This window comes from Branchiostoma lanceolatum, chromosome 11 (assembly GCF_035083965.1).
Source record: "Branchiostoma lanceolatum isolate klBraLanc5 chromosome 11, klBraLanc5.hap2, whole genome shotgun sequence".
Lineage (NCBI taxonomy): Eukaryota > Metazoa > Chordata > Leptocardii > Amphioxiformes > Branchiostomatidae > Branchiostoma > Branchiostoma lanceolatum.
The window spans coordinates 8,123,989-8,150,609 of NC_089732.1; the positions used below are offsets into that span (position 1 = coordinate 8,123,989).

At 42.0% G+C, this 26,621-nt stretch overlaps 1 protein-coding gene across 1 annotated transcript; it reads left to right on the forward strand.

Moving 5' to 3' along the window:
• Positions 1 to 10,123: 10,123 nt before the first annotated feature.
• On the forward strand, positions 10,124 to 19,179 carry LOC136444561 (BTB/POZ domain-containing protein 19-like). The gene is made up of 6 exons (XM_066442168.1): positions 10,124 to 10,355; positions 11,560 to 11,782; positions 12,103 to 12,156; positions 12,447 to 12,707; positions 13,153 to 13,275; positions 18,110 to 19,179. The coding sequence occupies exons 1-6, from the start codon at positions 10,264 to 10,266 to the stop codon at positions 18,242 to 18,244; spliced, it is 888 nt and encodes a 295-aa protein (XP_066298265.1). The 5' UTR covers positions 10,124 to 10,263; the 3' UTR covers positions 18,245 to 19,179.
• Positions 19,180 to 26,621: the final 7,442 nt, after the last annotated feature.

A 26,621-nucleotide genomic window follows, 5' to 3' on the forward strand; every position in this document is an offset into this window, starting at 1 on the left:
TTCTTGACACTGTAGAGAAATGTACTAGGATATTATTATTATCATTTTCCGACTGGCTTTCGCTCGTTGACCAGTCATGACCAGTCATAGACCACTTTTGGAAACAAATGTTCAGGGCAATTTGTTTTACAAATTTCGTTTTTACTATAGCTTGGAAAGGAAAGGAAAAGTAACGTTATGTGTATCAGTAGGAGGAATGCTACCCTGTTTGGTCACAATGCTAACATTTCTTCATCTGCTTTCGAAGGGAAACTAGTAAGTATGTTTACTTTATTTTTAAAGTCTAAAGATTTACAACGATCGATGGAATAGCTTATATGGTAAAATATGTGCAAGCCGTTAGCGTCGTTGTGTTTGCTCTATTCCGTCTCCGCCCCAGACAACCTTTTGCCTTTCCTGTCGCTTTTGATTGTAACGTGTCGATGTAAAGGGCAGAGGATGTCAGAGACCACGACACGCTCTCCCAGGACGTCACGCAAACCGAGATGGTCTCGTCGCAATGGGCGATATCCTAGGAAACACATAATAACCTCGCTTTTGACTATGTGGAAAGGGTATCAAACACGAGTTCCTCAAAGACCAAGGAGGTTAAATATACGAGGTTAAATATACAAGGCCTTGTATATGTGCAAAGACGAACAACGGGATGAGACCACAGACACTTGGGTTTATCATGAGCATTATTCTTTCTTTCTGAGGACATAGTCCGACATATTAAACAACTTTCCAAGCAGAGGTTCGGCTCCTGGTGGTTTTTGACGTGATTTTAGGCGTGTTTGTTCGGTTTTCTATTTTGTTCCGTTTTCATTATGTCGCCAAGCTGGACTGCCTAAAACACAGGCTACTAGTGTCTTGTTTGAGTCACATAAGAACCCAGGAAATTGGAGAGGAAAGCTTGAACCACGTTTAACTGCCAACCTTTGGCGTGCCAGGTGTAAGCAGGAGCGTGGCGCAGATATCACATCAGACTGTGTTGATGTTCTCTGTGATCCGTTAAATCTCCATTCTGCCGGTGCCTGTGTGTGGCATGTGTGCAGGGGGCAGCCGCCAGCGCCGCTAGTCTGTCTCCGGCTGCCGTATCTGTGAACCTGTCCCGAGCACATGTATAGCCTCCAAATCAGCCTCCTCTCCGGCTGCCGTATCTGTGAACATGCACGGGGCACAGGGATAGCCTCCAAACCAGCCTCCTCTCCAGCTGGCGTATCTGTGAACATGCCCCGAGCACAGGTATAGCCTCCAAATCAGCCCCATTTCCGGCTGGCGTATTCTGTGAACCTGCTACGAGCAAAAATAGCCTCCAAACCAGCCTCCTCGCCGGCTGGCGTATCTGTGAACATGCCCCGAGCAGATATAGCCTCCAAACTAGCCTCCTCTCCGACTGCCGTATTTGTGAACCTGCTACGAGCAAAAATAGCCTCCAAACCAGCTTCCTGCCCGGCTGGCCTATCTATGAACCTGCCCTAATCAGACATAGCCTCCAAATCAGCCTTATTTCTGGTTGGCTGCAACGCGAGCCATAGCAAAGTCGCATCGCACTTCTACTTACTACTTGAGAAAACACCATGCATCATTATCATCATCATCAGTTGACGATGACTGCTTTACCTTTTCGTAAAACTAAGGCACGTTGGATGTCGCCTGCTCTGGAGGCTAGAGCAGACAGGTCTAGAGGTCATGTACGTTCGACTATTCACTTATTCCGGGCGTCTGCTGTCTTTTATCACTTATAATACCGGCTGTCGTGTCTGTTTGGGTTATTATCAGGGGTCGATAACCCCGATATCTCACAGGGCAGGGAAGTAACTATGAGTCGGGGCATCACAAATCAGCCACACTTTAACTTTACTTCTACGCCACTATCCTACTAACAGAGCGAATGAAAACAATATTATCATAGGTTTAAATCCATACAATACATAAAAAAATATTGCAGAAGAGATATGTGGACTAGTGCGATTGGCTTCCTGGTGAATCAAAACGAAACAGTTTATCTGGCAAGTTTTCAACATGATTCAACATGACAATGATACCCAACGTCTCGGTACAGACTCCGCCACCTGTTGTTAGTGTAGAAACGTACTCTCCAAGCAGAGGAATGGGTCCTGCAGGTTTTTGATGAGTTTTTAGGCGTTTTTGTAGAAAGCCCAACAAAAACGCCTAAAAACACGTCAAAAACCTGCCGGACCCATTCCTCTGCTTGGAGAGTACGTTTTGAATGATATGCCCACTATATAGTCAAGGGTAACACAAATCCAGTTTAGGACGCAGCGTACCGGTACCATGGGTCCAGTGAGAGGGGGGCTTGAGTAAGTTGAGTTAGCAAGTTATACCTCATGAGTCATGATATTTTGGCTGGAAGGATGAGTTAGGTTCCACCACTAATCGAGTCAGGATTAACGCGAGACTGTTCGGTACCGTACGCGTAGTTCTTACAGATCGCGTCTGGAGATAACTCCTACTTGGGGATCGAACCAGGGATCAAAAGAATCTGTAGCAGCCACCTGGTCGTGTGGTAGATGGTATTTAGAAAATAGTCGGCGACAGTTTTCTGTGACAACGTTAGCCACTTAGTGTTTTTCCTCGTGCACTCATACATGGCTTTTGTAGTAGTAGAAGTGACTGGTTATTTGAGCAAAACATAGACCAAAACGGCCTTTCAGTAACACTGAATTGTGCCGAATTTTACCATTATTACCTACAATAAAAACTTCGGAATTAATCATACGATACTGAAAATATATACAAGTCACAATCGTCATTATCGACATGTTTAAAAGTCGCTATGACGTGAGGGTTACTGACAATCACATTGAAAGCAGGGCCTCTGTTCGACACTACAGGTGTCAAAACGAAGGCTATATTGTCCAACACTAAATAACGACGGCGTCCTGTACAAGGAGACGCTCTTGTAAATTCCGGCTGTGATATCATCTCATATTAATTATGAAGGTTGTTATTGTGTATAAAATGGTTCACACAGTTCTGCTGCGTGTGAGAAAATTGTACCTGAGTGGGTCATGAATCATGATATTTCTGAATTATTGCATTTATTCAAACTCTATCTTAGACTCTGTGAGATATCTTTGCCCAACTTCGCTCTCCAACCCTCAAAGCCGGGTTCTAACTCGAGGTCTGGATTTCTTGACTACCGCAAAGCCGAATATAGACTCTGTCTGTCTGGGGTGGCAATGGAAGCCCTGGGTTCGAGATGTGACCTAGGACCCTGGGTACGAGTGAGTTCCATGACAGGTGCGGTAACAAACCGCTGTATACAAACAATTTGTCACGTCAACCTCACAAATGTCAACAAAACATGACGACACTTTCAAGAGCATCCGTACATCCGGAAGTAAAGCCAAACAAATATGGAAGAAGTATATCAGTGAAAGAAACATATCTCAAATCTGGCTTTTTCTTCTCAGTTGAGCCTGTAGTATCCGCAGGTCTCCAAGTTACCCATAGGAACTAAAGAACAAAGATACGCACTGAAGTCTTAATGATATCGTACTTTTCTGACTACATAGCGAACAGGAATAGTGCACAGGAGTCCTGAAAAAGGTTCAAATTGTGACAGTTTTTCTTCCAAATTCATCTCACCGTGTACCTGTGTAGTTTTGCAGTCTAAAGGCCTATGCGTGGCTTCTTATCTATGAATTGGGTCTAGATCTACAATGGCAATGTTGGCCACCGACGTACCTCTATCGTCGCTGATTTAGAGGCCCTGTGTGACTTACAACACCTACTTTCCCACCCACTTTGATACAGATACCCTCTCGCCCGAACGGTAGCTCTCCGCGCCCAGCAGAATGACTGTGACAAATGGGTTCGTGGTTCTGAGTCCGGCGTTGAAACTACAAGGCCACAGTGGCTTGGCTGGACAAAAAAATGGCAAAGTAGAAAGCCCGACAAAAACGCCTAGAAACACGTCAAAAACCTGCCGAACTCCCTCCTCTGCTTGAAGAGTGGACTAGATCTACCGTATAAGACATACGAAAGAAAAATGACCATGAAAGCCACAGTTACGTTCGTCGTAAGATTCTCAGCAGACTACGACAGGAGCGTTCGTCGAAAAGAGATCTATGACAATGTTTTCCTACAGGAAAAAATTGACTTGATCCAACACAGCTAAGGCTGGGTTTACACACGCGTTTCCAAGCACACTCGGATCACACTGGCTGCACACTCCGAGTGGGGAAATGCGTGTGTAAACGTTTTGTACGACAACTCCACGATTACACTAACAACATCGTATGACGAATGTACGTGACCACACCAAAGAAGCGTTGTAGATCTATGTGATTTCGAGAACGTAATTACTCTTTATCAAGAAGAAGGTTGTCAAACTTTACGACCCAACCTGTACGTACATGAATGACGGTTTCTTTACAAGTGTCGTAAAAGCTGTTGATATCGTAAAGGGGAATCGTTAAGAGTTTTCGCTTTGAGACAAGTTGTTTTGCCGATGACATTATACAGAATGTCGTAAAATCTCCAAACATTTGGTCAGCTGCGGTCATACACATTATCAGGTTATGTGGTAACATTCTTAAATCATCGTTCCTAGTCGTATGTCTCTCATTTGGCACTTTATCATCGGGCGGTTTCCTACTTGTACCTATATAGCCCAAAGTTGCCACACAAGTAGAGTTGAGTCATCGTAGCTTTGCTACCTTCAATTCCTCAATGCGATAACATTACCTCATTCCAATCAGCCAATCACGTTTCTTTAGTTCTGTGATTGGCAGTGGCAGTGGACGAGAAGCAGGTTCATTAACGTTTCCATCACAAATTCGTTCCCTCCATCCAAGGAGGTTGTCCCCTAACCTCATTGCTCCATCTAGAGCGGCCAATCAGATACCTAGAAATTTTGCTTGACAGCAGAAAGGAGGAAATTTTAACGAGACCCTCAAATTTCTCAAATCCCAGCGTTTCGTCAGTTATCTGTACATTGTTATTAAATTATTTCCATCGATGATTGACACCAGATTGACGATAGATCTGTTGTTGCCATGGTAACTTGGTCCATTGCTCTTTGACTTTAACAGCTTTGACTCATTCTTACAAAAAGACCATTCTTTAAAGGCAGAAGAGAAACCAACTTACATCCAACAACTTTGACCTAAAACCACGTCTTTGAACGAAATCCAACTTTTTCCCGCAGGTTTGATTGACAGGTGGTTTTGACGACACCCCTTGTAAGTTGACATTCTTCTGAGTCGACCACCCGCAAGCTCGCTCACCGAGGATACAAACCTGAGCCGCCAGAATCAGGGAATTTATTTTACTGACCGCAAATTTGTCTCAATTTCCATGACAAGGAATTCCCCAGGGAACGCTATGTCCACAACCTGTCCCAGTGGAAAAAGATACAATCCCCGGATGTGCAAACGTACTTTACTCCGTTTGTGTTGAGATACTGCAGGAGGGTGTATACTTCTGGTCAGGCAACGTAGCCAAGGTTGCCATAGTAACGACACTAATGTCGTCTGACTTTTGGCGCGCTTCCTCACGTTTCAAGTTCATCACCGTGGAATGCCTTTCAAGCAGAATAATCGTCTGGAGCGTTTTGACACATGCTAGCAACACTTGTTCTCGCTAGTGTCCATATTTCACCGTACTTTAGAAATCAGACTTCTTCTCATTATAACAACTAGATAAAGTTGCAGCCAAACGGCTGTTCGTGTGGCCGTAAGGTTTATTTTCATTGGTGGTTGTTCGGTGAGATATGCCCTCTGCACCGGCCGGTACACATTCCCCGAACCCCCGCTTTTCGGGTGAGGTCACAAATGACAAAATGTTTATCCTGCCCCGGGCCTGCTGGGTAACCTCAAGGGCAAACGGCTTTCAGACATTTTTGTTTATATTTAGTGTTAATGTTTTAAAGTTTAATATGTTGATAAAAGGAAAATGTGCAAGTTTATTAGTTTATTACGATGACGAGGAAGAAAGAGAAGCAAGTTGAATTGAGAGTGTCGCTATAAACTTTGATTAATGAGTGAAAATGAAAGGTCGAAAGGCTGCCTATCGAAGGTCATTCTTTGTAAAGGACGGAAGAGATTTGACGGGCAATATCCCTAATCTCCAAGCAGATGTTGGGATGGAAAGTCGTAACGATTTCAGGCTGTCTCGTCACCCAACCACACCAACATCTGCTGAAAGTTGTGCAGGGAGGGACTCTTCTGGGTGTTGCCCCTCCCTGTGCCCTTATTTACAGTAAATCTGGAGACAGGCAACGGTGCGAGTTTTACAAGCTGAGACGGTTGCGTGTCAGATGCTGAGAAAGAAAGACGGAACAGCCAGAAAAGTTACGATCTTCCTTCCAACATCTGTTCCCAGATTAATCCCCAGATAGCGCTAGTTCTGCGTGTGCCCAGCGTGTCCAGTAAACGTTTATTTCCCCAAACTCCAGTTTAATCCTAATTTGTTTATTGCACTTGAAGGTTGGCATTCCGGCCTGGCAGGGCCACCTGGAGAAACAGACCCTCTCCCGACCGCCGGCCCTGGCGCCAGTCCCTTCCGCCCGACAACATCTCTCCGTACACAGCGTTCCTCCCCAATATCTGCAGGGTTATAAATATCAGAGAAAAGTCAATATGATTAGAGAAACAAATAGAGCGCACAGAACGATAATAAACACACCCTGGGGGCCTGGGAAGGAAAGACAAGTCTTCAATAACAAGTTTTATTTCAAACAAGAGTTCTTACGTTAATTCTGGTATATACTAAATGCTACAGAACGATTTTAAGGGGTGATCATTCTTGCTTCTGCTTTTATCTCGTAATAACAGAAATGTTATGTCAACAAGCAGGGGATGTAAAAGGAATGATGATATGGTTTTAAAAGTACACAAAACTTGGGAGGTCCGGGTGGTACAGACTACACCCCGGAACGGGCGTGTCCCGTTAGAAAGGAAATGATTTTCTTTCTTTCTTTCTTAGAACCTAGCCTCCGTTGCAGTCCTTTTCCCCGCAGCGTGTTTTTTTTTCAATTTTTTGGGGGGGGGGGGCGCCACGTATCTGCTTGGGATCCCGTATCCGCCGTGCCTCTGTGTCCGCTATAGACCCTGTGTCCGCTTCCCCAGCAGCGGACACAGGGTCTATAGCGGACACAGAGGCACGGCGGATACGGGATCCCAAGCAGATACGTGGCGCCCCCCCCCCCCAAAAAATTGAAAAAAAAACACGCTGCGGGGAAAAGGACTGCAACGGAGGCTAGGCAGAACCGACTATCAACAAGGATGCTGCGGCGACCATTTCTGTCAACCCATCCTGAAAAACCACAGGTCTCAAAAATTGTCGCACGACTGCGTGAAATCATTTCCTCCCAATTTTCTTGACGGCTGGTCACTGAAAGCTTGGCGTATAAGTCAATGTGAATTCAAACAAATGAAAGTTCGATTACACATATTCTCAGCATTCGTCCGTCCCTCGTCTGAAGTCGTGATGAAATTGTGATGTTGGACTGGAGCAAAATTTGTGTGCAAACACCGAGAAACGACGTAACGTTACGGATGTTGTGTCAACAGGAACCATTCAGCATGTTGGGTAATTGCTTCACATCAGTCAACGTTTCCCGCGAGCTTTGTAACAAAAGGCGACGACAAAGGTCATCTCAATGAACTTCAGGTATCTTTTGGCTGTATCAACCTCCAAGCAGATGTGGAGATGGAAAATCCAACTGTCGTTTTTCTGGCACTTACTGTACGACCTAACATCTGAGGAAAGCTGAGATATACGAATATCACTATGTTTGTCCCAAGATGTAGATCGTTTATGAAATCCTTAAAGTTCCATATCTTCAGATTGCAGTTAAAAAGGACACAGGACGGCAAAAAAATGCATTTCTCTTATAGCAAAGAAGAGGAAGAGACGGTAATGTTAAAAAAAAAAAAAAACTATTGAAACAAAGTCTAGGTTTTCGTTTCGAGTAAAGAATGGACACCAAGACTTGGCAAGAGCAGTAAAGATTTACAGAAGTTATAAACGTTTGATTGAACTTTGAATTAATCTGACATGATAACATGGCGACAGACAAAGCGATGCACAAATTGATATTCAGAATAGCTTATTTATATTTTGAGTGGCTTATTATAGAAATATTTTTTCAGGCTATTGAGCATGGAAGTTGCTATATTGAAATCGAGGGAAATAATAATCACGTTAATCTCCAAGCAGATCTAACGGTTGCAAATGCCGTATCTAACTGGCAAAATGAGTTTTTATTGCAATAAAAACTTCTTTCTTTGGCTTTTGCCAGTTAAATACGGTCTTTGCAACCGTTAGATCTGTATGGAGATAGGATCACATGAGGATCGCAAGATTCTGATACGGAAAAACAGGATCAAACCGATTTGTTGCCCCCCTGTAGATCTGCCATACGTAACAAATCAGTATTTCATAGACGTGTGTTGTTAGAAAAATAACTAACGCTTTTGGTGAGGTGGGAATTAACTTTTGTTTGAAAGAAAGGAAAGCAGGGAGTTTGAAACGATTATTTGCTCTGCGTTTGTCGATAACTGACGCAGGTCTGATTATTTCCTTAACTTCCTGGGCTTTTCGAAGAAATTTGGTGCTAAGACTCCTTAAGTCACATTCTCGCTGTATATCTAAGCTTCCATCTTTCGAATGAGAATGATCTCTAAACAGATCTTAACACTACGCAATGAATGAACGATTTTCCACCCCAACATCTGCTTGGAGATTAGAGTTCTACCTGTACTTTAAAGTGAGTAACGAGATATCAAAACCGGAAGCTCCGCTGTAGTACCGTAGAAAGCTGCTTGGAGGCTAAAAATCGTTTTCCCGATCCCTACTCATCTACCAAATTTCACAAGGATCCATCCACAGCTTTCCGAGTTGTGCTTTCCAAGGACAGACAGACAAACGGCACCTAGTAATAACCTACATGGCGAAGGTAATAAAGATCAGTTAGTTCATAAGTCTAGAATCTTCTCCGGGTATTTGGAAAGAAATACTTCTGTACTTAGGAAAACAAACTGTCTGACTGGGGAAAACATTCATGATACCGGTGACAAAAGGCATGATACCCGTGACAAAATTGCAGGTCGACCCGAAGTGAGTGATATCCAACCCTCGAGGTTCAAGTTCAAGCACAGCGGTGTCTATATAGCGCCGCCTGGCGAAAAGGTGCTGAAATACCGGGCTTCGCACAGGTAAGGCTGGGTTAAATGCCTGTGTGTGTGTCACTGTATGTGTGTGTGTGTGTGTGTGTGTGTGTGTGTGTGTGTGTGTGTGTTTGTGTGTGTATGTGTGTGCGTATGTGTGTGTGTGTGTGTATGTGTGTGTGTGTGTGTATGTGTATATGTATGTGTGTGTGTGTGAGTGTATGTGTGTGTGTGTGTGTGTGTGTGTGTGAGAGAGAGAGAGAGAGAGAGAGAGAGAGAGAGAGAGAGAGAGAGAGAGAGAGAGAGAGTATGATGATCAAGAGAGTATGAAGATCAAGATCGAATGAATCAGAAGAACTGAGAGGGTGTAGAACTAAATGGGATGAGGGAAACTCGCATATGTTCTAGCTTGGGTACCATCCTTGTTAGTCTACGCTCAAATTCGTTCGAACTTCGGGTTTGATGTTCTATCTAATATCGAAAAGTTTGTCTGTTCTGTTTGATGCTGTCACATTTTCTTGCTATTTCCATTGGCTATGCATGTTATGTACAGTAATATTCGGTACGAACAAATTGAAAGTTACAACAACAATATACACTGAATACGTGTGCTTGCAAGTGAACACTGAACGCCAAGGATTCCTGCCGATATGATAACAACTGCTAGAGGTCGCTATTGTATTACCAATATGGCGCAAGCTGAAACTCAATACTCTGCAATTATGAATTAGATCACTAGTCGTCGCTCTTTTTCATTACAAAATTTCATCGTCGCCAAGGCCTTCTAGGAATGTACGATTAGGTTTTAAGGGGGAAAATATTCGGTGCTTATCATTTTAAACTCTAAGTCTGAAAAAATTAAGTCAAAACAAAACGAATTAATCAACATAATATTACTCAGTGCCAAACATTGTACATTTTAAAAGTATCTGTTTAAATACATGATGTTATTCTTCCATATAAATACTAGGTGCCCCTATAATTAGTGAATACGTCCATCAGCTGGGCTTCTGTGGATACAAGGGAAGAAGAGCTGCAAGTTTCTGAAAACGGCGGCGCTCGTACAAGTTTAAAGACGTAAAATATTGGCTAGATAGGTTCTGTTTCAGCTTAGAGAACGTCTTCGAGTTTTCTCAAGATGTCGGGCGAGCACAATGAGAGATTAATGGTTGGAGACGTCAAAAGGTTCGCTGAAGACGCGAGGAAGATGGTCAATTCACAGGAGTTCAGGTGGGACTTTTTGTCCTTTCATGGCATTTAATTACTGTTTTTGATTCGCCGTAATGTAGTTTAGTGTAGAATATGCTTGCATGGGAACTACCTTTTGACAAGGTAATTGTATAGGTTAGATATGAGAGATGAGAGAAGGACAGGGAAATAGGAAGGGAATGAGGGGGGGAGGAAAGAAGCTGGGATATAACCAGAAAATTGGACAAGCCATCTCCCCTCCGGCCACCCAGTGCCCTCCACCCTTTTCTCTATTTCAAGCTGTTCATGTCATGGCAACAATTGTTAAATCGACCTGTGGTTAAGCTGAATTGACTCGTTTATCTAAATTATTCAGCTGCTCTTTTGTCAGTTTATTAATGCCCAAACAATACAGTTGACAGCCCAGAGAGTTGTTGGCGTGAGAACTGATGCACACTGCACCAATTGTTCACGGTCATCACCAAATGCCCTGGGGATTCTCTCATGTCTGTTGGATGATGTGCAGAAATGTTCTCCAAGCAGAGGTTGTGATCGGGGGTTGAGGGGACTAGTAGTGGTCACAATTTTTAACGCTGTCCGTTAAAAATCACAGCCACTCCTAGCACCCGCCACCCCCTCCTCTGCTTGGAGAACAGTGCAGAAGCTAGCTATAGTACAGTCAAACCTAGTCGGCCAAGCACTGGCACAGACAATCACCACCAGCATACATCAAAACAGTCCTGTCCATTTTACCTAGTTATTAACCCCACCCTGTCCTGAGCAACCACCTGCCCTCAGCAACCATTTTCCCTCAGTCCATTGAGTGGTTGCTGAATCCAAGTTTTACTGACACCTCACCTCACCTCATCCTCGCATAGTCCAGGGAGCGTAGCGCCTGGCCAAGTTGTCTTCCATTTAGTCTGTTTGACTGTATTCTTGAAAAACAAAAGGTAAACTATTTTGAAATCTGGTACGTTCACAGAAAAGCGACATGCTCCTACATTTAGGACAAGATTTCTTCTCCAAAGCCAAGTACATGTACAATGTATCACAATGATCTACATATTTAGAGAGGACCAGATCATGTATGCTTACTATCCTTAAGATCATTGTCCATGTGTTTGGAATAAGCTTGTAAGGATCTTGGATCCACCTACCCCAGCAATATTTCAATGGCAGCTTTTTATCTTTATAAGCTGTGAAGCCATGTGGTAACACCTGTATCGTATGCCTGTGTATTCCGCAGTGATGTTAAATTTGTCATTGGTGAAGAGAGAAGAAACATCTACGGTCACCGCTGCCTGCTGGCATCTCGCTGCGAGGTGTTCCGTGTCATGTTTGCCGACCACGAGCAGCGCGGGAAGGACACGACGATGTACCCGTTTGTCTTACAGGACACGAACCCAGACATCTTCCTCTCCATGTTGGAGTACATCTACACCAGCTGTGTGACTCTAGACATTCATACAGTCAGTAGGGTGGACTATTTCATGTGCAAGGATTTAGATTTGTGTAGTATGATGTACATGTATCTAGAAACATACCCATATCAAGATCAGTACTAACATGACTCTCAAACCCTCTAGTGCCAAATGTTTTTAGAAATAAAATGGTGTTTTTTTACCTCTAGATCTATTATAGTTATACCAAGGATATTATGTAATGTCCTTGATTATACTTTGGTTGAATATTCTCACACAAATTTCTGTCCAGACATATCAAAGTTTTATATGTTGATCATATACATCAGTTCTGAGCTGATCATGTTCTTCTTCTTCTTTTCCCCCAGGCTATTGATGTTCTAGCCATGTCTGTTGGGTATGGACTGGGAGAACTCACCAAGGTAAATGATTGTCTAAGGACCTGGTTAAGTCTCCTTTTCTTACAAATGCTTAAATCTCAATTCATCCATCTTTAAGTGCATCTACAAGAAAAATGATCCTAAACATTTAGAATATGTTTTTGTGGAAAGGGACAAAAGACTTAGATGCAGTTCTGCTTAAGAGTTAGAGATACACCCCTTGGGATGTTTGCGGCTGAAAACTTCTGAATTATCCTTATGATGCTGGAAAACCATATGGTATAAGTAATATAATCACAAGCCCTAACAAGTTCTCCTCTCCTCCCCTACAGCTGTGTGAAAAGTACATCTGTGACTCCCTGTCCGTCAACAGTGCCTCGGAGGCCATCCAGGCCGCCGTGACGTACAGTCTGGACGACCTTGGACAGACCTGCCTCGCATTCATCGAAGACAACATGTCCGAGATCGTCAAGACCAAGGGCTTCCACGAGCTGTCGGACACCGCACTGGCGGTGATCCTTCAGAGCGATAGACTAGCGCTGGACGAGCCGGATGTGTTAGAGGCTGTGAGGGACTGGGCAACTGTCAATTCTGTAAGATCACTGTTTTCATGATTATTAAAGAGATGTTTCTTAGCATAACAGTTGACTAAAATGTTAACGCATTGGTTGCTCAGGTCATTAAACAAAGTTTGATATGCCCAATGTCTTGAATTTCTTGAACAAGAAAGTACAGTCAAACCTGACCAAGGTGGCCACCCGGGGGACCAAGCAAAAGCGATCGCCCTGGACAGGTGGTTGCCTTGGACAGGCCGCTTAAAACTTATTCCTACGAGGAAAATTTTCGGGACCAAGGAAAAGCGGTCGCCATGGCCAGGTAGTCGGGGTGAAGGGGTGGTCACCTGGGCAGACTTTGACTGTATTTCAAAGTTACAGTTTTTGACAAATTCAGTATATTTCATACAGTCAAAAATTGTAGATGATATTGTCGATCCCATGACATTTTCAGAACCTTTTATCACCTTCTCCCTTTCCCCAGGTTGTGGTGGGGAAGCCTGTGGCAGAAGTAGCGGAGAAAGTCATTGGCCACGTGAGGCTGCCTCTCCTCGTGCCTGATGAACTCAGCAGGGTAGAGCAGGACAACAAGGACCAACTTGTGCCAGTAAGTTAATGACTAGTAATCAGCTGCTGATGGTTAATGGGATTACTCATTGACTAATGCCAGTAAGTTAGAGATTAAGGCATTACTGAGTATGGAATACTGTAAAAGGATTTGATTTCACGGAAGGCAGAAAATGGAGTGTTCTTGGCGTTTTTTAACTGCCATGAAGGGTTTTACTGCAAATATTTGATCACTGATATTTGAGACAGTAATGTTTGTTCCCACTGTTAAAATTAGGTGCCATGACCTACTCCATTTTTCCCCAACCGCTATATTTTCTTGCCGCTATATTAAAGTGATTTACAGTAAGTTTGTGATGAAGAGGTCACAGTGAAAAACATGAAGTTAAAACCACTGTGAACATTTCCCCTTTCACAGTAACTAGTGCTGAGAAGTTGGAGATTATCAACCAGCTAGTCACAGTAATTTGATTCTTAGTACATTTGTATCCAGCAATTGGTATTAGAGTTAGATCAATTGGTACATGTATACAGTGAATACATGTATTTTGTATAGTGCAGTGTATAGCGTAGTTGCCAGGAGGCACTGTTACGGTTCACTCCATTGAGGTTTTGGTAACCAGCAGTTTGATTGCAAAACAAGTTATAAGACATCTTTCCGTTCAACTCATGCCTGCTTCCATGATTAGAAATAATAGAGTTTGATTTTATCGAGAAGCAAAAATAATTTCGAAGGTCAAATTGTCATTGATTGGAATCTTCGGATGAACAAGTTCTGAAGATTAGAAAATCCTTCTGCTTGCATTTCTTACTCGTCTTTACTGCATGTATTACGATTTAACTTGCAGAATGGAGTTTGCCACAACTGTAATTGTTCATTTCTTGATTTGATTGCTTGGTAATGTTGCCTCTTTGGGGAGACGGACGGACATTTCTTGTAAAACTCATTTGATTTTCATGGCTGGCTTTTCCCCAAGGTCAAGGTGACCTTTCCCTTGTGATGCATGATGGGATAAATGAAAGATGAGGTTATTTGAAGGACAAGTTGCTTCAGGAACATTTGACAAATAGCGCTCAGTCAGACATGAAATTTTACATCATGTAGAGATATTTTTCTGGCTTTTGATAGAGCTCTGTTCATGCAGACTGGTTTTGCTGATCATTCAAATAACAGGCTGCTAAATTAATCATGGCAAGAAAATCGTCTTACTCGTCTGGGTTAACCTTGAGTATACTGAAGTAGCCGTTTGGCACCCCATTTTCTTTTGGTTACAGGGTTAGGCAGCAGGGAGAAGGTTCAAATGTTTAACACCTTTTTGTTTGAATAAGTAGCAGCAAGTAAAGCAACAGCACTTATCAGAAGGAACTAACTCCTGTTTTCCACTGTCTTTTGACTTTAAGGCAGGCAGATTTTCAGCAACTTTAACATCAAGCTTCTTCTCTCTCCACTCACGTTTGACCTTGTAGAAGACTACCTTTTGTCTCTGTGGACTCAAACATACACGTACTTTTGACCCTTCCTGCACCTTTACATAGGCATGGGCATACATCAGAATTGCCAATAATACCCCCCACCCACCTCTGATCTATGTGGCAGTATTCCACTATTTGATTTACAGCTTAGACTTTGCATTTCTTTGATCCATCAGAGGTGCAGCGGCACTCTTCCCCTGCAATTAACACTAACGGCAACCGCAACTGACGAGGTATAATACAAGGCATAAATCCAGTGTGATTAGATGTCTTGGGGAAAATTATTGAAGATCGATTAACTATGGCAGGAGTGATCATACCGCGATGCATCAAGCTGACACATGGAAAATCCACACAAATCTTGCAAGGAGAAAGATGTATGGCTCTGATTCTTAATGTCTGTAAATTTGAAAAAGAGTATAGTTCAGCTGTATATGATACACGATACACAATACAAGATGTCTATAGAAATCTTCACCTATGAGTCTTTTTCTAGTATTGACCTTTACTACTGTAAATGCATTTAAGTTTGCGGTGGTTTGCTGTTGGCATTTTTTACGGTAACACTTTCACTGAGAACCACGGTAAAAAGGCTTGTTCTGTCTTCTTCCCGCCTACCACCTCATTTTAACTGCGAAGTAAAAACCACCAGGAACATTGAATTTTCATACAACTGTAAAATCATTTTACAGTATTCAATGTGCAAGAATTTCCAGGCATGTGGTACCAACTATGATTTCAGAGGGATGATTTCTTGTCACTGTTTCGATTAGTTTCTTCTGCAGTTACTCTCGGCTCTACTTTTAAAGAGAGTAGTCTTTATCTAAAAGTTAAAGCCTCATTCTCAAACTTTTTGAATCTTTGCTGATTTATGACCCATCCTTTCTGTAAGGATCGAGTCGAACCAGTGCCTTGAAGAGGAAATGACTTATTTCTGCATGCAGACAACCTAAATGCAGGAAGCCCCTTTGTACTGACAGTTTCAAAGGTCCCGTTAACACAAGCAGTCCCAGTGGTAGGGGTGGATTTGCACTTCAGAAGACTAAGTGACACGCCCCGCCTCTTAGTGCCTTTAACTCGCTAACACGATAACACGGAGCATCTTGTGGGGATTGCAGCCCTGCATATAAGTCATCAGGCGAGGCTTTGTACTGTCGGGGGAGTGTATATGCAGTCGTTTGTCAATGGGATGGGTGATAAGGGGTCTTGGACAGGTCAGTAACTCATGTGGAAATACAGACATGTGCTGCATAGTGAGTTATCTGTAGATTATTCTACCTGATGATATTTTTTGTTATAACGTGCAAAATAGAATGATATATTATACAAAAATGTACACCTGAAGAAATTTTTTCTGTCTAGTTTTAACCCTGTAGCTGCTGTTAAAGCTGATAAAAAACTTGGTTTAAAAGTCTGCCTTAGTAGGGATAAGGTTAAAGCATTGATTTTAATGTATCAGCATCCTTACTGCTTTTTTCTCATCCTCACTTTTTTCTCATCCCCTCTGCATTTTCAGCTGTCACTGATGCAGGCCACTGTTGTTCACCATTGTCATAGAAAACATACATGTATCATTGAATAATTAAGGGTTAATGACCCGCCCCGAGGTGTATATGGTGTCATAACGCCTGGTCATGTGCTATAACCACCGAATAAAACCACCTCGTTCGCTTCGCTCACTCGGTGGTTTTATTCGGTGGTTATAGCACATGACCAGGCGTTATGACACCATATACACCGAGGAACAGGCGGGTCATTAACATTATTATCACATAGCCTATCCAAACTGACCCATATAAGAGAGACAAATTTCTGTATACTACATAGATTCTTTATTTAATACTATACATGCAAAATCAATCCATTGTACATATGATCTTCATATAATCCAATGTAAATAAGCGGTGACTTGTCTTCTAGCCCACACGGTTATAAATTGACAGGTTGTTAGACGCCTAGGTGTGGTAAGAATCGTACATGTTTACCTCCCCTTTGCCGCAAGTTGTAGTTTCCCCGGATAATTATTACTCAAGCCGGAAAAAAAATCCCACAGAAGCGTACACATATCGAGCCGAGATCATTGTAGGTACAAACCTGTAAGAATTTGGGCGATTTTGACCGTAATTCTTTCGATGCCAACACATCGGTTTCGGGAAGTTACGTGTTCGTGACTTGGGTCATGGGGAGGGGGGCGTTTGTTTTGAACAAGACAACATCACTTTGCCAGTAATATTTTTAATTTTCGTCAGGTAAAACCCCTCAGAAACGTGCACATACCGGTCTGGGGTCCTCTTGGGTAGAAACGTTGGAGGTTTCATGGGCGATTTCTTTGTCTGCCATGATTTGCTACTTCGGGAAATACAATGTGATGAGTGGGGAGGGGACTCTGTGTGCCCGCTGCTTCTTGTTGGTCACACTCGTCAGCTTCCTTGCCCCTCAACTGCTGAAGTATGTTCCTGGGCGTCTTCCCCAACTTCCCATGACCCGAAAACTGACTCTAAGTCGGCGTCTGACAGTTCCTCGACGAAAAACTGTGGTACTCTTATGGCGGACGTTCGAACGCGTTCTGCGAACGATCGCCTGATCTGGGCCGGTTCCACTTTGACGGCGGGGGTGTGAAAAATATTGTTTTTAGTCCTTCCGTTTGAATTTTACTTGAATTGAATTTTTTTCCTTTTTTCATGAATTCTTCATGTATTCTTAGGATATTTGGGGGAATTTTAAGACAATAAAGATATTTTAAACAAGGTTAAGGAAAAGATTCATAAAAAAGATACCCCCATCTACAAAATGCAACGGTTTTGTTATGGCATGACGTCAATAAGTGGTGTGTTATGGCGTGATAACAGACCACTTATTGTGGGCAATGGAGGCTTCTGATTGGTCGACACCATCTGGCCATGTGATAATTTAACCTTTATCACTCTGAAGTAGCAATTTGGCACCCAATTCCCTATTGGTTACAGAGTTAGGCAGCAGGGAGAAGGTTAATAATCTATCCTCTACATGCAATTCGGCACCAAGGACTGACCTGTCAACCCAACACTTTCATCCACTTGCTTATTTATGTTTTTTTTACTTCCTCCCAGCTCTAAGCCAATGCATTCAAACTTTGCTCAACTGTTCTCTTGGGCCATGATAACCTTTGATACGGGTAATCTACTTTGCGTGCGTCGCTTTCAAAATTTCAAATATCAGATTGGAATGTTGGAATTAATTTCCTAAAATTTTTTGTTTGAAGACACCAATTTTTCTCTACTTCCTTCAGCTGTGTCCCCTGTCACTCAAACCCCCGGTTGGTTTGGGAACTCCTGTGATATGAAACTTTGTTGTAGTCTCTGTACAACATCTCTAACTTTCTGTATAAACATGTCTAACTAAACTCCTTCTGCCTTTACCAGGTGGAGCAAATCTCCTTCACCTGGAAGTTCCACGCCATGAAGACCCCGGAGACTGGAAACCCGATCTTCAGACTCCGCCGTGGCACAGTGGATAGAGACCACCACAAAGTACTTCCCAAGAAGGCTGACAAGTAGACCAGAGACCTTTCTCTCACATATAGCAAATTTTATACCATCTGGCTCTCTCAAAGTTGTCACTTTCTAGTGATAAATGATCCAGTCTTGTCAAAATTTTGTCTTCCTCTCCTTTTCTTTTGGTGCTTTTGTCTGTACATCATTGTTCATGGCTTCTACTAAAAGCTTTGAGAGTTAGACCTCAAAATGGAGAGAACTCATGCTATCAGACTCACTTTATATCTTTTTAACAGATACTGGTTGTACCTACTTTGAAGTGAAGGTAAGAAGTGCCTACTTTGATTTAAGATAACCCGTTAGATTTGTGATGTTATTGCTGAACTTGGAGTGATAGCTGTATGACCAGAATTTATTGTCTCTGCATATAGCTGTTTGTTCCGTTCAATAATGTAGATGCTTCCAATCAGATTGCATGATTCTCAAGTGCATTAGGTAAACAAAATGTAGGCAATAGATATGAACTAGTGCAAATCTTAAGCCTTCTATCTGTGCATTGGTGTAAAGTAGTTAGGAGTCAGGAAGAGTAGAAATTGGAATAAGAGGTTGTTGAAAGATACTCTAGCAATTGCTTGGATTTTATTGAAGTGTAATGATAGATCTACATCATTAGAATTATTAATGCTGCAAATACTTTAGCTTTTGAATCTGAATAGATCTATGTTGTCTTTTTGTAAATTTGATGTAACTATGCAATGTATAGATATAGAGATTTATCTGTATTTTCATTCATACTTATAACTATGCAAATAATGTTGTAGATATGCTGATATGGTTTTGGTTTGTTTTAAGTGAATTCTGTTGTTTACTAACATATTGTATAGTGTTGCTGTCACAGTGTAAGAAAAGCCATACAATCTTTATATCTTATAGACAAGTGCCTGAAAACCAAAGAGTGCATGCATTTGAAATTCTGAATAACAAACCCATTTTCATTGTTTTGATTTTTTAATGTCTTGGTTTAGCTTCATTTTTCTGCTTTAGTTTGTATGTCTGTCACCCAAACTGGCTTGTTTGTACAAATATTCTGATTGTTAGCTAATGTTACATATAGAAATGAGGCAAAAATGGCAAACCACAGCACTTTTCAGCAGGGAGCCAGCAATACATGTATAATGTCAAGTCCGCATCGTACCATAACACTTGATTGCTTGGTGAGATACCCCATGTACATGTTCAAATTACAAGAACTTTAAAGTCACCCTCAGGAAAAAGTAGGACATTTCCATACCAAATGACACCATAAACCTCCTTTATAGCCATTTTATGACTTTTTGTGTGCACTATAACTGGGCGGAATTTCTAAACTGGGAAATCACGTAGCCCATTATGCAGCGTCTAAAGACGTAAAGATCCGAGAAAAAGATAGAACTGCACTCGAAATTGTCGTTTCAAGTCCACATAGCAATTTATTTCCTAGAGAATGTTTTTGAATTCAATACATGCAACCTTCATTTCAGTTTCTTGTAAGAGCTTTTGAATAGGGTGCATTCAACAAGCTGATTTTTCAACAGAAGTACTAGACACCAAAGTCAGATATACTTGGTGTGAATGAAGATAGATAGTATCTATGTCGCTGGTGCTTTTCATTGCAGGAAATGTCGTAAAGCTCAGGAAATCCTCGTCTTTCAAACTGGCGCCGTTGCCTCACTATATCATCTGATTTCATCATAGATTGCATTCAGAATCTCACTGGCAATACATTTCCACACTGACAGGTCAGCAACATTGTATGATACTAGATGGTTGGGGATTTCTGACAAGGGATTAATATTCTCTTCATTGTGCACAAACTTGGGCTGCCTCAGATATGATTGGTTCTTTTGAACTCGATGCAACTCAACAGTCAGCATCACGGTTATAACAAGGGATGGATCACAGCTTCCTGTGTGCCATCTGATTACTACCTGGACTCCTACACTCGCTGAACCCTGAAAAAATCTCAGGGTAGCGAGTGTAGGAGCCCCGGTAGTAATCGGATAGCACCCTGGCTACTTCAAAAGGACTGTTACCGATAATATTACTGGTAGGATATTGGACATTCTTTTTTCACAACCAGTAAATATCACTTGCTGATGTTTCGGTGTCTGTCTGTTGTGTATAAGAAGAATCTCCAATATCCTATGTTCTAGCAACCTGAAGAAATTATTTTCGGAAATGTTACTGGTAGCAAGCAAAACGGACCCAAACACCAACAGAGTGGCTGGAATTCGAACCAGGAACCCTGTGGTCCAGAGGTGTGAATGCTGACAACTATACAATGACAGCTTTAGTGTTGGCATGAAGGTTTTAGGGTTATTCACTGGTAACAGAAGCATGTTTTGTGATAAAATGTTAGACCTGTCCTATTGTCCCAGATCTTGTCATGATTATTTATTTCATTACCCCGTCTGGCTCTCGGTTTACAGACCATGATATAGTGAAAATTGAATTTCAGAATTACGACGCCATAATTCAGCACAGTTGAAGGACTCTGATACTCTGTGACTTGCAAAAGTGTCATTGGTGCCAAAAATATAGAATAATCAATACTGGTGTGTCTGGACTTGAAACAAGAGTGTGAGTTAGTATACCAGTTCTATCACCAAGCAGATGTATGGAGGGAAGATCCTTACCCTTTCTTTAATAGACAGCCCTTTGATACTGGGCTAAAAATATTAGAAGGGCTGTGTGTAAAAAAAACAACTTGGTGGTCAAAGATTGCTATGATTTCATGATCCTCCCTCCCTATATCTGCTCGAAGATCACACCATTACAGATTAATCACAGACAGCAGATGGTGTTGAGAGTACATCACCTGTAGTATAATTCCTGCTAATATATGATAAGTGCTAGGAAATTCAAGATCTGATACCTTCATGAAATATTCCAGTTGTCACTGAGGAAAATGTTAGTAGAGACTGATCAATAGTTATCCCAAGGCTGCTCCAGTTACGGGAGGGGGGCAATGGCCTTGCGGCTAAAGTAAGATGGATGGACAGAAAGTCTGTGTTATCAGGGGTTTCATCTGGCCATGGTCAGACCCCAGTCGAATGAGTGGTGCTCTCCATACATCATGGACCACCACGTGACCCCAGGGGTTATTATGCCCCAGGGACTATGGGCTAATTACGCTACGGAGACCAAAGATGAATGGGCTCCTACAAAACCTAATAATCTACCAGGCAATATTGCACACTTGTAGAAAATCAAGACAGATTGGCGACTAAAGACCAAGCAGCCTTTAGCATTGTAAATTGTGTAACTACTTTGTTTTTATCATTTTGTCCTTATTTCTTCCACAATGTACTAGTCTTTATACAATGTACTAGAATTTCAGAGCAAAATAAGTAAATTTAGTAAAAGCAAAATAGAAAGGATGTCCATATAGCTAAACTGGTAGTAACCTCACAGCTAAGCTCCTGGTTCCAATTACATTTTTATTACATTTTAGCTAGTTGCTAGCTAGGAGACCCTGGTTCAACCCTGGGCCAGGACATCTTGGTTGGGGTTGCACAGTTCCGGCCGACCCATCTTTTGGAAGGGACATAAAATGGTAGCCCCGTGTTCAAGGAGGTGCCATGAGGACGTTAAAGAGGAAGGGATAGCAACTCCTCCCTGTAAAAGTATGCCCTGCTACAGAAACTGCAAGGAAACTTGCTTCCCTATGTGCCACTTAGGGCCTTACAAGGGTCTGAACGAAAGCAAACTAACAGTCTGTAGACATTTCTGCAGGGCACTGGTAACTCTGGTGAGTTCCTAAAGTTAGCTTATTGGTTATTCCCTTCACCTACTGTCTGGCTACATTCAATCCCGGCCAAAGGTCTAGGATAATGTTTCTACTTTCAGTAATTCCCAGCTAAATCTCCCGCTTCCTTCTCGTCTAAATAAGACATACTGTTTTACATGCCTCTCTTTATCATCCCATTTGCTGTAACAGCATTTTCATACATTTCCTCTGAAGAGTTTTGAATGATTTATGAATGAATGGCTGTAGTAATGTGCTGCTCTAATCTTTATTTCCGTATTAATAGGAACATTGAACAGAGTTTCTGAAAGTGACTTGCGTCCAAATCTGATGTGCCCTGATTTGAAACCCATGCATAACATTTGAATTAATATTAATAAATGTAATACATGGTCAAGGTGGCCATATCGATGCCTCTTTGTCTCAATCTCCTTGCCACAGGACACGGTGCTACTGAACCGTAGGTCTTAGGGTTAATCTTCAACGGCAAAGAGATTTAATTAACCTGGGATAAAAATAGGATGCATGTTAATGAATGTTAGACATTTACAGTTAACATTACTCAAGCACTGAATAAAATTTTGAAACAGTCGGATGTTTCAGACAGCATCCTCTGTCTTGACTTAGTCTTCTATTGAACCATCCTAAATTGTCTTCACCTCATCAACATATCAATTGAGTTTTGGTATAAATCCTGGTTCTCCAATTTTACCCTTTAGTCACTGACGAAAGACAGCAGATGCTGTCTGAAACGTCTGACTGTTTCAAAATCTTATCCAGTTGTTTGAGTAACTGTTTTTGGCATAACATAGGATGTAGTCACTGTTATTACAATGTACAATGTATCAATTTCAATTGCCTGCTCACATACTTATACAAATGTACTAACGCCATCAAGGTTGGAAGTGTGACGGTAGACATGTATGTTGAAGGCCTCTGTGTCAGCCAACATTCATTAACGTCAACCTATCTCTACCCCACACACGACAGACAGTCTGCGGACACAACATAATCTTCCCACGCATGTGGGGGACGCGCTCATTAGACATCACAGTCGGCCTTGTTGAGATAACATTACGTGTATTTCATCTTCAATGGGGTGGATCGGTAAAAATTCTGAACCAACCTTCAACTCTTCTTATCGTCTTGTTTCAGGGATTGCATCTCGTTCAATCATTTTAAAACACCTGTTCATAAGAGAGAGTGAGTGCTCATAAGTTGTTCAAATATACTTTATCTACTTACTTTTGATGACTGGTTTGAAAGTGAGTTGTGCAAGAATGGGTGCTTGGACGTATGAATTATGCTCTTTGCTACACATACATGTAAATCAAAATATCGGTCAAATATCTACCTCACGGTTCAAAGCTACATTTGAGCTAACTCCTGTAGAATACAGATAGCTCCAATAACAGCAATCCAGTGTTTGAACTATGCAGAATGTCAGCCAAGAAAATGAGAGGGAGACTCCTGAGGATTGGAGATAGTGAAGTAGGCAGTAATTTTCAGTCGGGATGTTTTTCATGGTCTGTAGGTGAAGCTTAACAGTTTCGGCGCAACAATGAACTTAAGTATAGTATCCTGCATGCATGAAGGTAACATACAGGTAATAGACATCTGCTGGGTGAAGAATTGCTTTTTCTTGTCAAATATAAGTATGATTTTTTCAACTTTCGTGCCCTTTTCTTATAGATATGTGCCAAGTGACAGAGTAGCTATAAGTAGCATGGATAAGAAATAAATCAATAAGGAGGCAATTAGAGATAGCAGACTTCACCCCATTACCCATACTGCCTTGCGACCCTTTTCCAGTTTCACTGACAAATGTATCAGCACTGAGGATGAATAGCAATGCAGCATTGTGTATATGTGAAATCGTGGAAACACACACACACACACATACACACACACGCACACACACACACACACACACGCACACACACACACACACACACACACACACACACACACAAACACGGGGGGTGAAATTGGAATTGAATTCTTGTGACATTTGGGACGAGTCTGCAAGAACACGATAGCGAGGCTGACGCCACACGTTCCCAGGTTACCACTAGTCATGTCTCAACCATGTCGTCTCGGCTATCAGGGATTTGTGTCAATTGCTTTGAGTGCCTTCAGGAAACAAAGCAAGGAGCGAAGAAAATTGTCTTGGATTTGGAAAGCCCTTACCACTAAGAAGGCAAAACTACATCATGACACACACGACCATATTATATTAGTTTTAACACTGTGGAACGTTTCAAGCATTAAAGACGCACTTATCAAGGAGAGGTCTCTGGCATTTATCCAGAAAATCTCAGACTGTGTCGTTTTTCTGGGAACTCTGCCGACTTTGCAGACTTCGTATGTCAGCCAGCAGTACATAACAAGTTTGATAAAACCAAGGGAACAAAGTTAAATTGAAACTTTTCCATAGTTCCACGACGAGTTATGGCTTCAGTAACTGAACATGAAGTTTAGAGGTCGCAAGTGTGTAAATCACCGACGAAAAGGTGGGGAAAATAAATCAACGGCTCCGCGCTAGAATCAATTTCATTCTCTCAGTGTGACCCTATCTCTTATCGCACATGTACACGACTGCTGAGTTCATCACAAGACAACGATATCTGCCTGCCAATGACTCAATTCCTATCCAGTTACAGTGATGTATTGATATAACAACACCTTTCTGTCGTTTCGCTTGTGTTTTACTCGTGGTAACGTTAATGACCTGAAAGAGGACTCTACTCAAGGATCGCGCCACCACGCCTTACCGGCGCCACAGCTAACTCTACAAACTACATGTCATATCAGTGCAAAACATATGGGGCCCCTTGGGTAGAAACACAGCATGGCTGTCACGGTGCACTTCGACGAAAGTTGAGGGAAGATATCCCGAGTTTAACACCCCTATACCCTAAGGAGTGGAGTAACAGAATACCAGACACTCTAAATCTTCTCTGAAAGGGTCGAAGATAACCAAGGCGCAGTGGCATAAAAAGCGACCAGACAACATCACTATTACGCGCAATATTAAATCCAGGGTTTAGCGCCCAAGGATGATTTAGAACTTGTGATAAATTTGTAGCTATATAAGTGGATTTTGTTGCCACTTTGTGCTGAGTTACAGCAGTTTTACGGTGACATCAGTCATGTCCTTGGTGCTAAGTGCCGGCTGTTATTATGCGTGCCACCCGTAGAATTACGTTCAAGTTACATCAAATTACATTGGAGCTAGAGATGTATTTCTAACCGAATTTCTTATAATAATCTGCATAACGTTTGACTGCAGTACTCGGTAATGCATTGCGATGTTATCTAAGGGGATAGGGAATGTCAAAGCTCGGTTCTCTTGCAAAGAATAAGTGACACCTTGGTTGGAATTCGGCACCCGCTCCACTACATGAAATGCAATAAATCGATCCATGGAGTCACGAATTCGCAGCGCCACACATAACGCATCGGGGCTCTTTCCATTGCTGATATGTAGCTTTCTTGTACCATTTTAAGGTCAATACGGCTTTTTTGTAACAATTTTCAGGACGGTATGTAGACATTTTCGTGAAGTACCGGCCAGCAACGATTTGTGCATCAATTTCTGTACTCGTTATACTAACAGTGACACTATATTCGTCGCCCTTGTACGACGTAAGAGCGTAATCGCCTTCTTTTGTTTGCTCAATAACGCACGTATCTTGTAACGGAAGGAGGGTGGTTACGACATTCATGTATATTTGTATACTGGAAAACTTATTCCTTACTTAAGAGCCTGTACTGCAACGGGGGTATGACTCAGGTTCTGGCACTTGCCCAAATGTCTGTGTGTGTTCGTGTGTGTACATGTGTGGTCAGAAGTCTATTTCTTCTGGGTAGAACAAGGTAGGGCCGTGCGCGTGAGAAAGTGAATGCTTTTTTGTAAGAAAATGCACCGCATATCATCCCAGTCCTCTACACACACACAAATTGTACGAGAGATACGGGGGCAAAGGTAGTTTCTTCGATAGCTGGATCTGTAAAAATGTACAATTTCTACACTTTCTTGTCATGGATCAAAATGTGCTGCACCCATTTTCTTTTCATCCCCATGTCTCAGTGAAGTACACTGAGCTTGAAAAGTTAGATGCAAGATGCAAGGCACAAACCAGACGGAAATACATTTATATTAAGCCATTCCACTAGTACTCAATTCAATTCAACAGGCGTTATAATGCACAGGTTTGATTTCTAGTTATTCATAAAGCCAGTCGTCTGTTTTAAATCAATGCTCTCGCCTTTACAACATCATCGGAACATTACCTGTGTCAGCGATTCCCAGACCCCACTCTAAGCTTATGTAATTGCCAAATCGATAGGAGAACTTCTCATTGCAAATAGATCCAATTGCCTTGGCAAGGAGCCCGGCAGACTCTTCTGGACTACGTCGGTTAGGCATCAATTAGGCCATGCCTAGTAAATACATTGTTTCAAATCATTTCATCGAGAAAAGTGGGACTGGTGGAATTTTGGGTGTAGGGGTTTAACTTTTGGATATGTTTGAAATGAGTGATCTGGAGCACGTTTTTTTGTGTGCCTTTTACTTATTGAGTACGGACCCTTTGTTCTCGATGTGTCTGTTTGTTATCCTTGTGTGTGTCCGTATTTCTTTGAGTACTC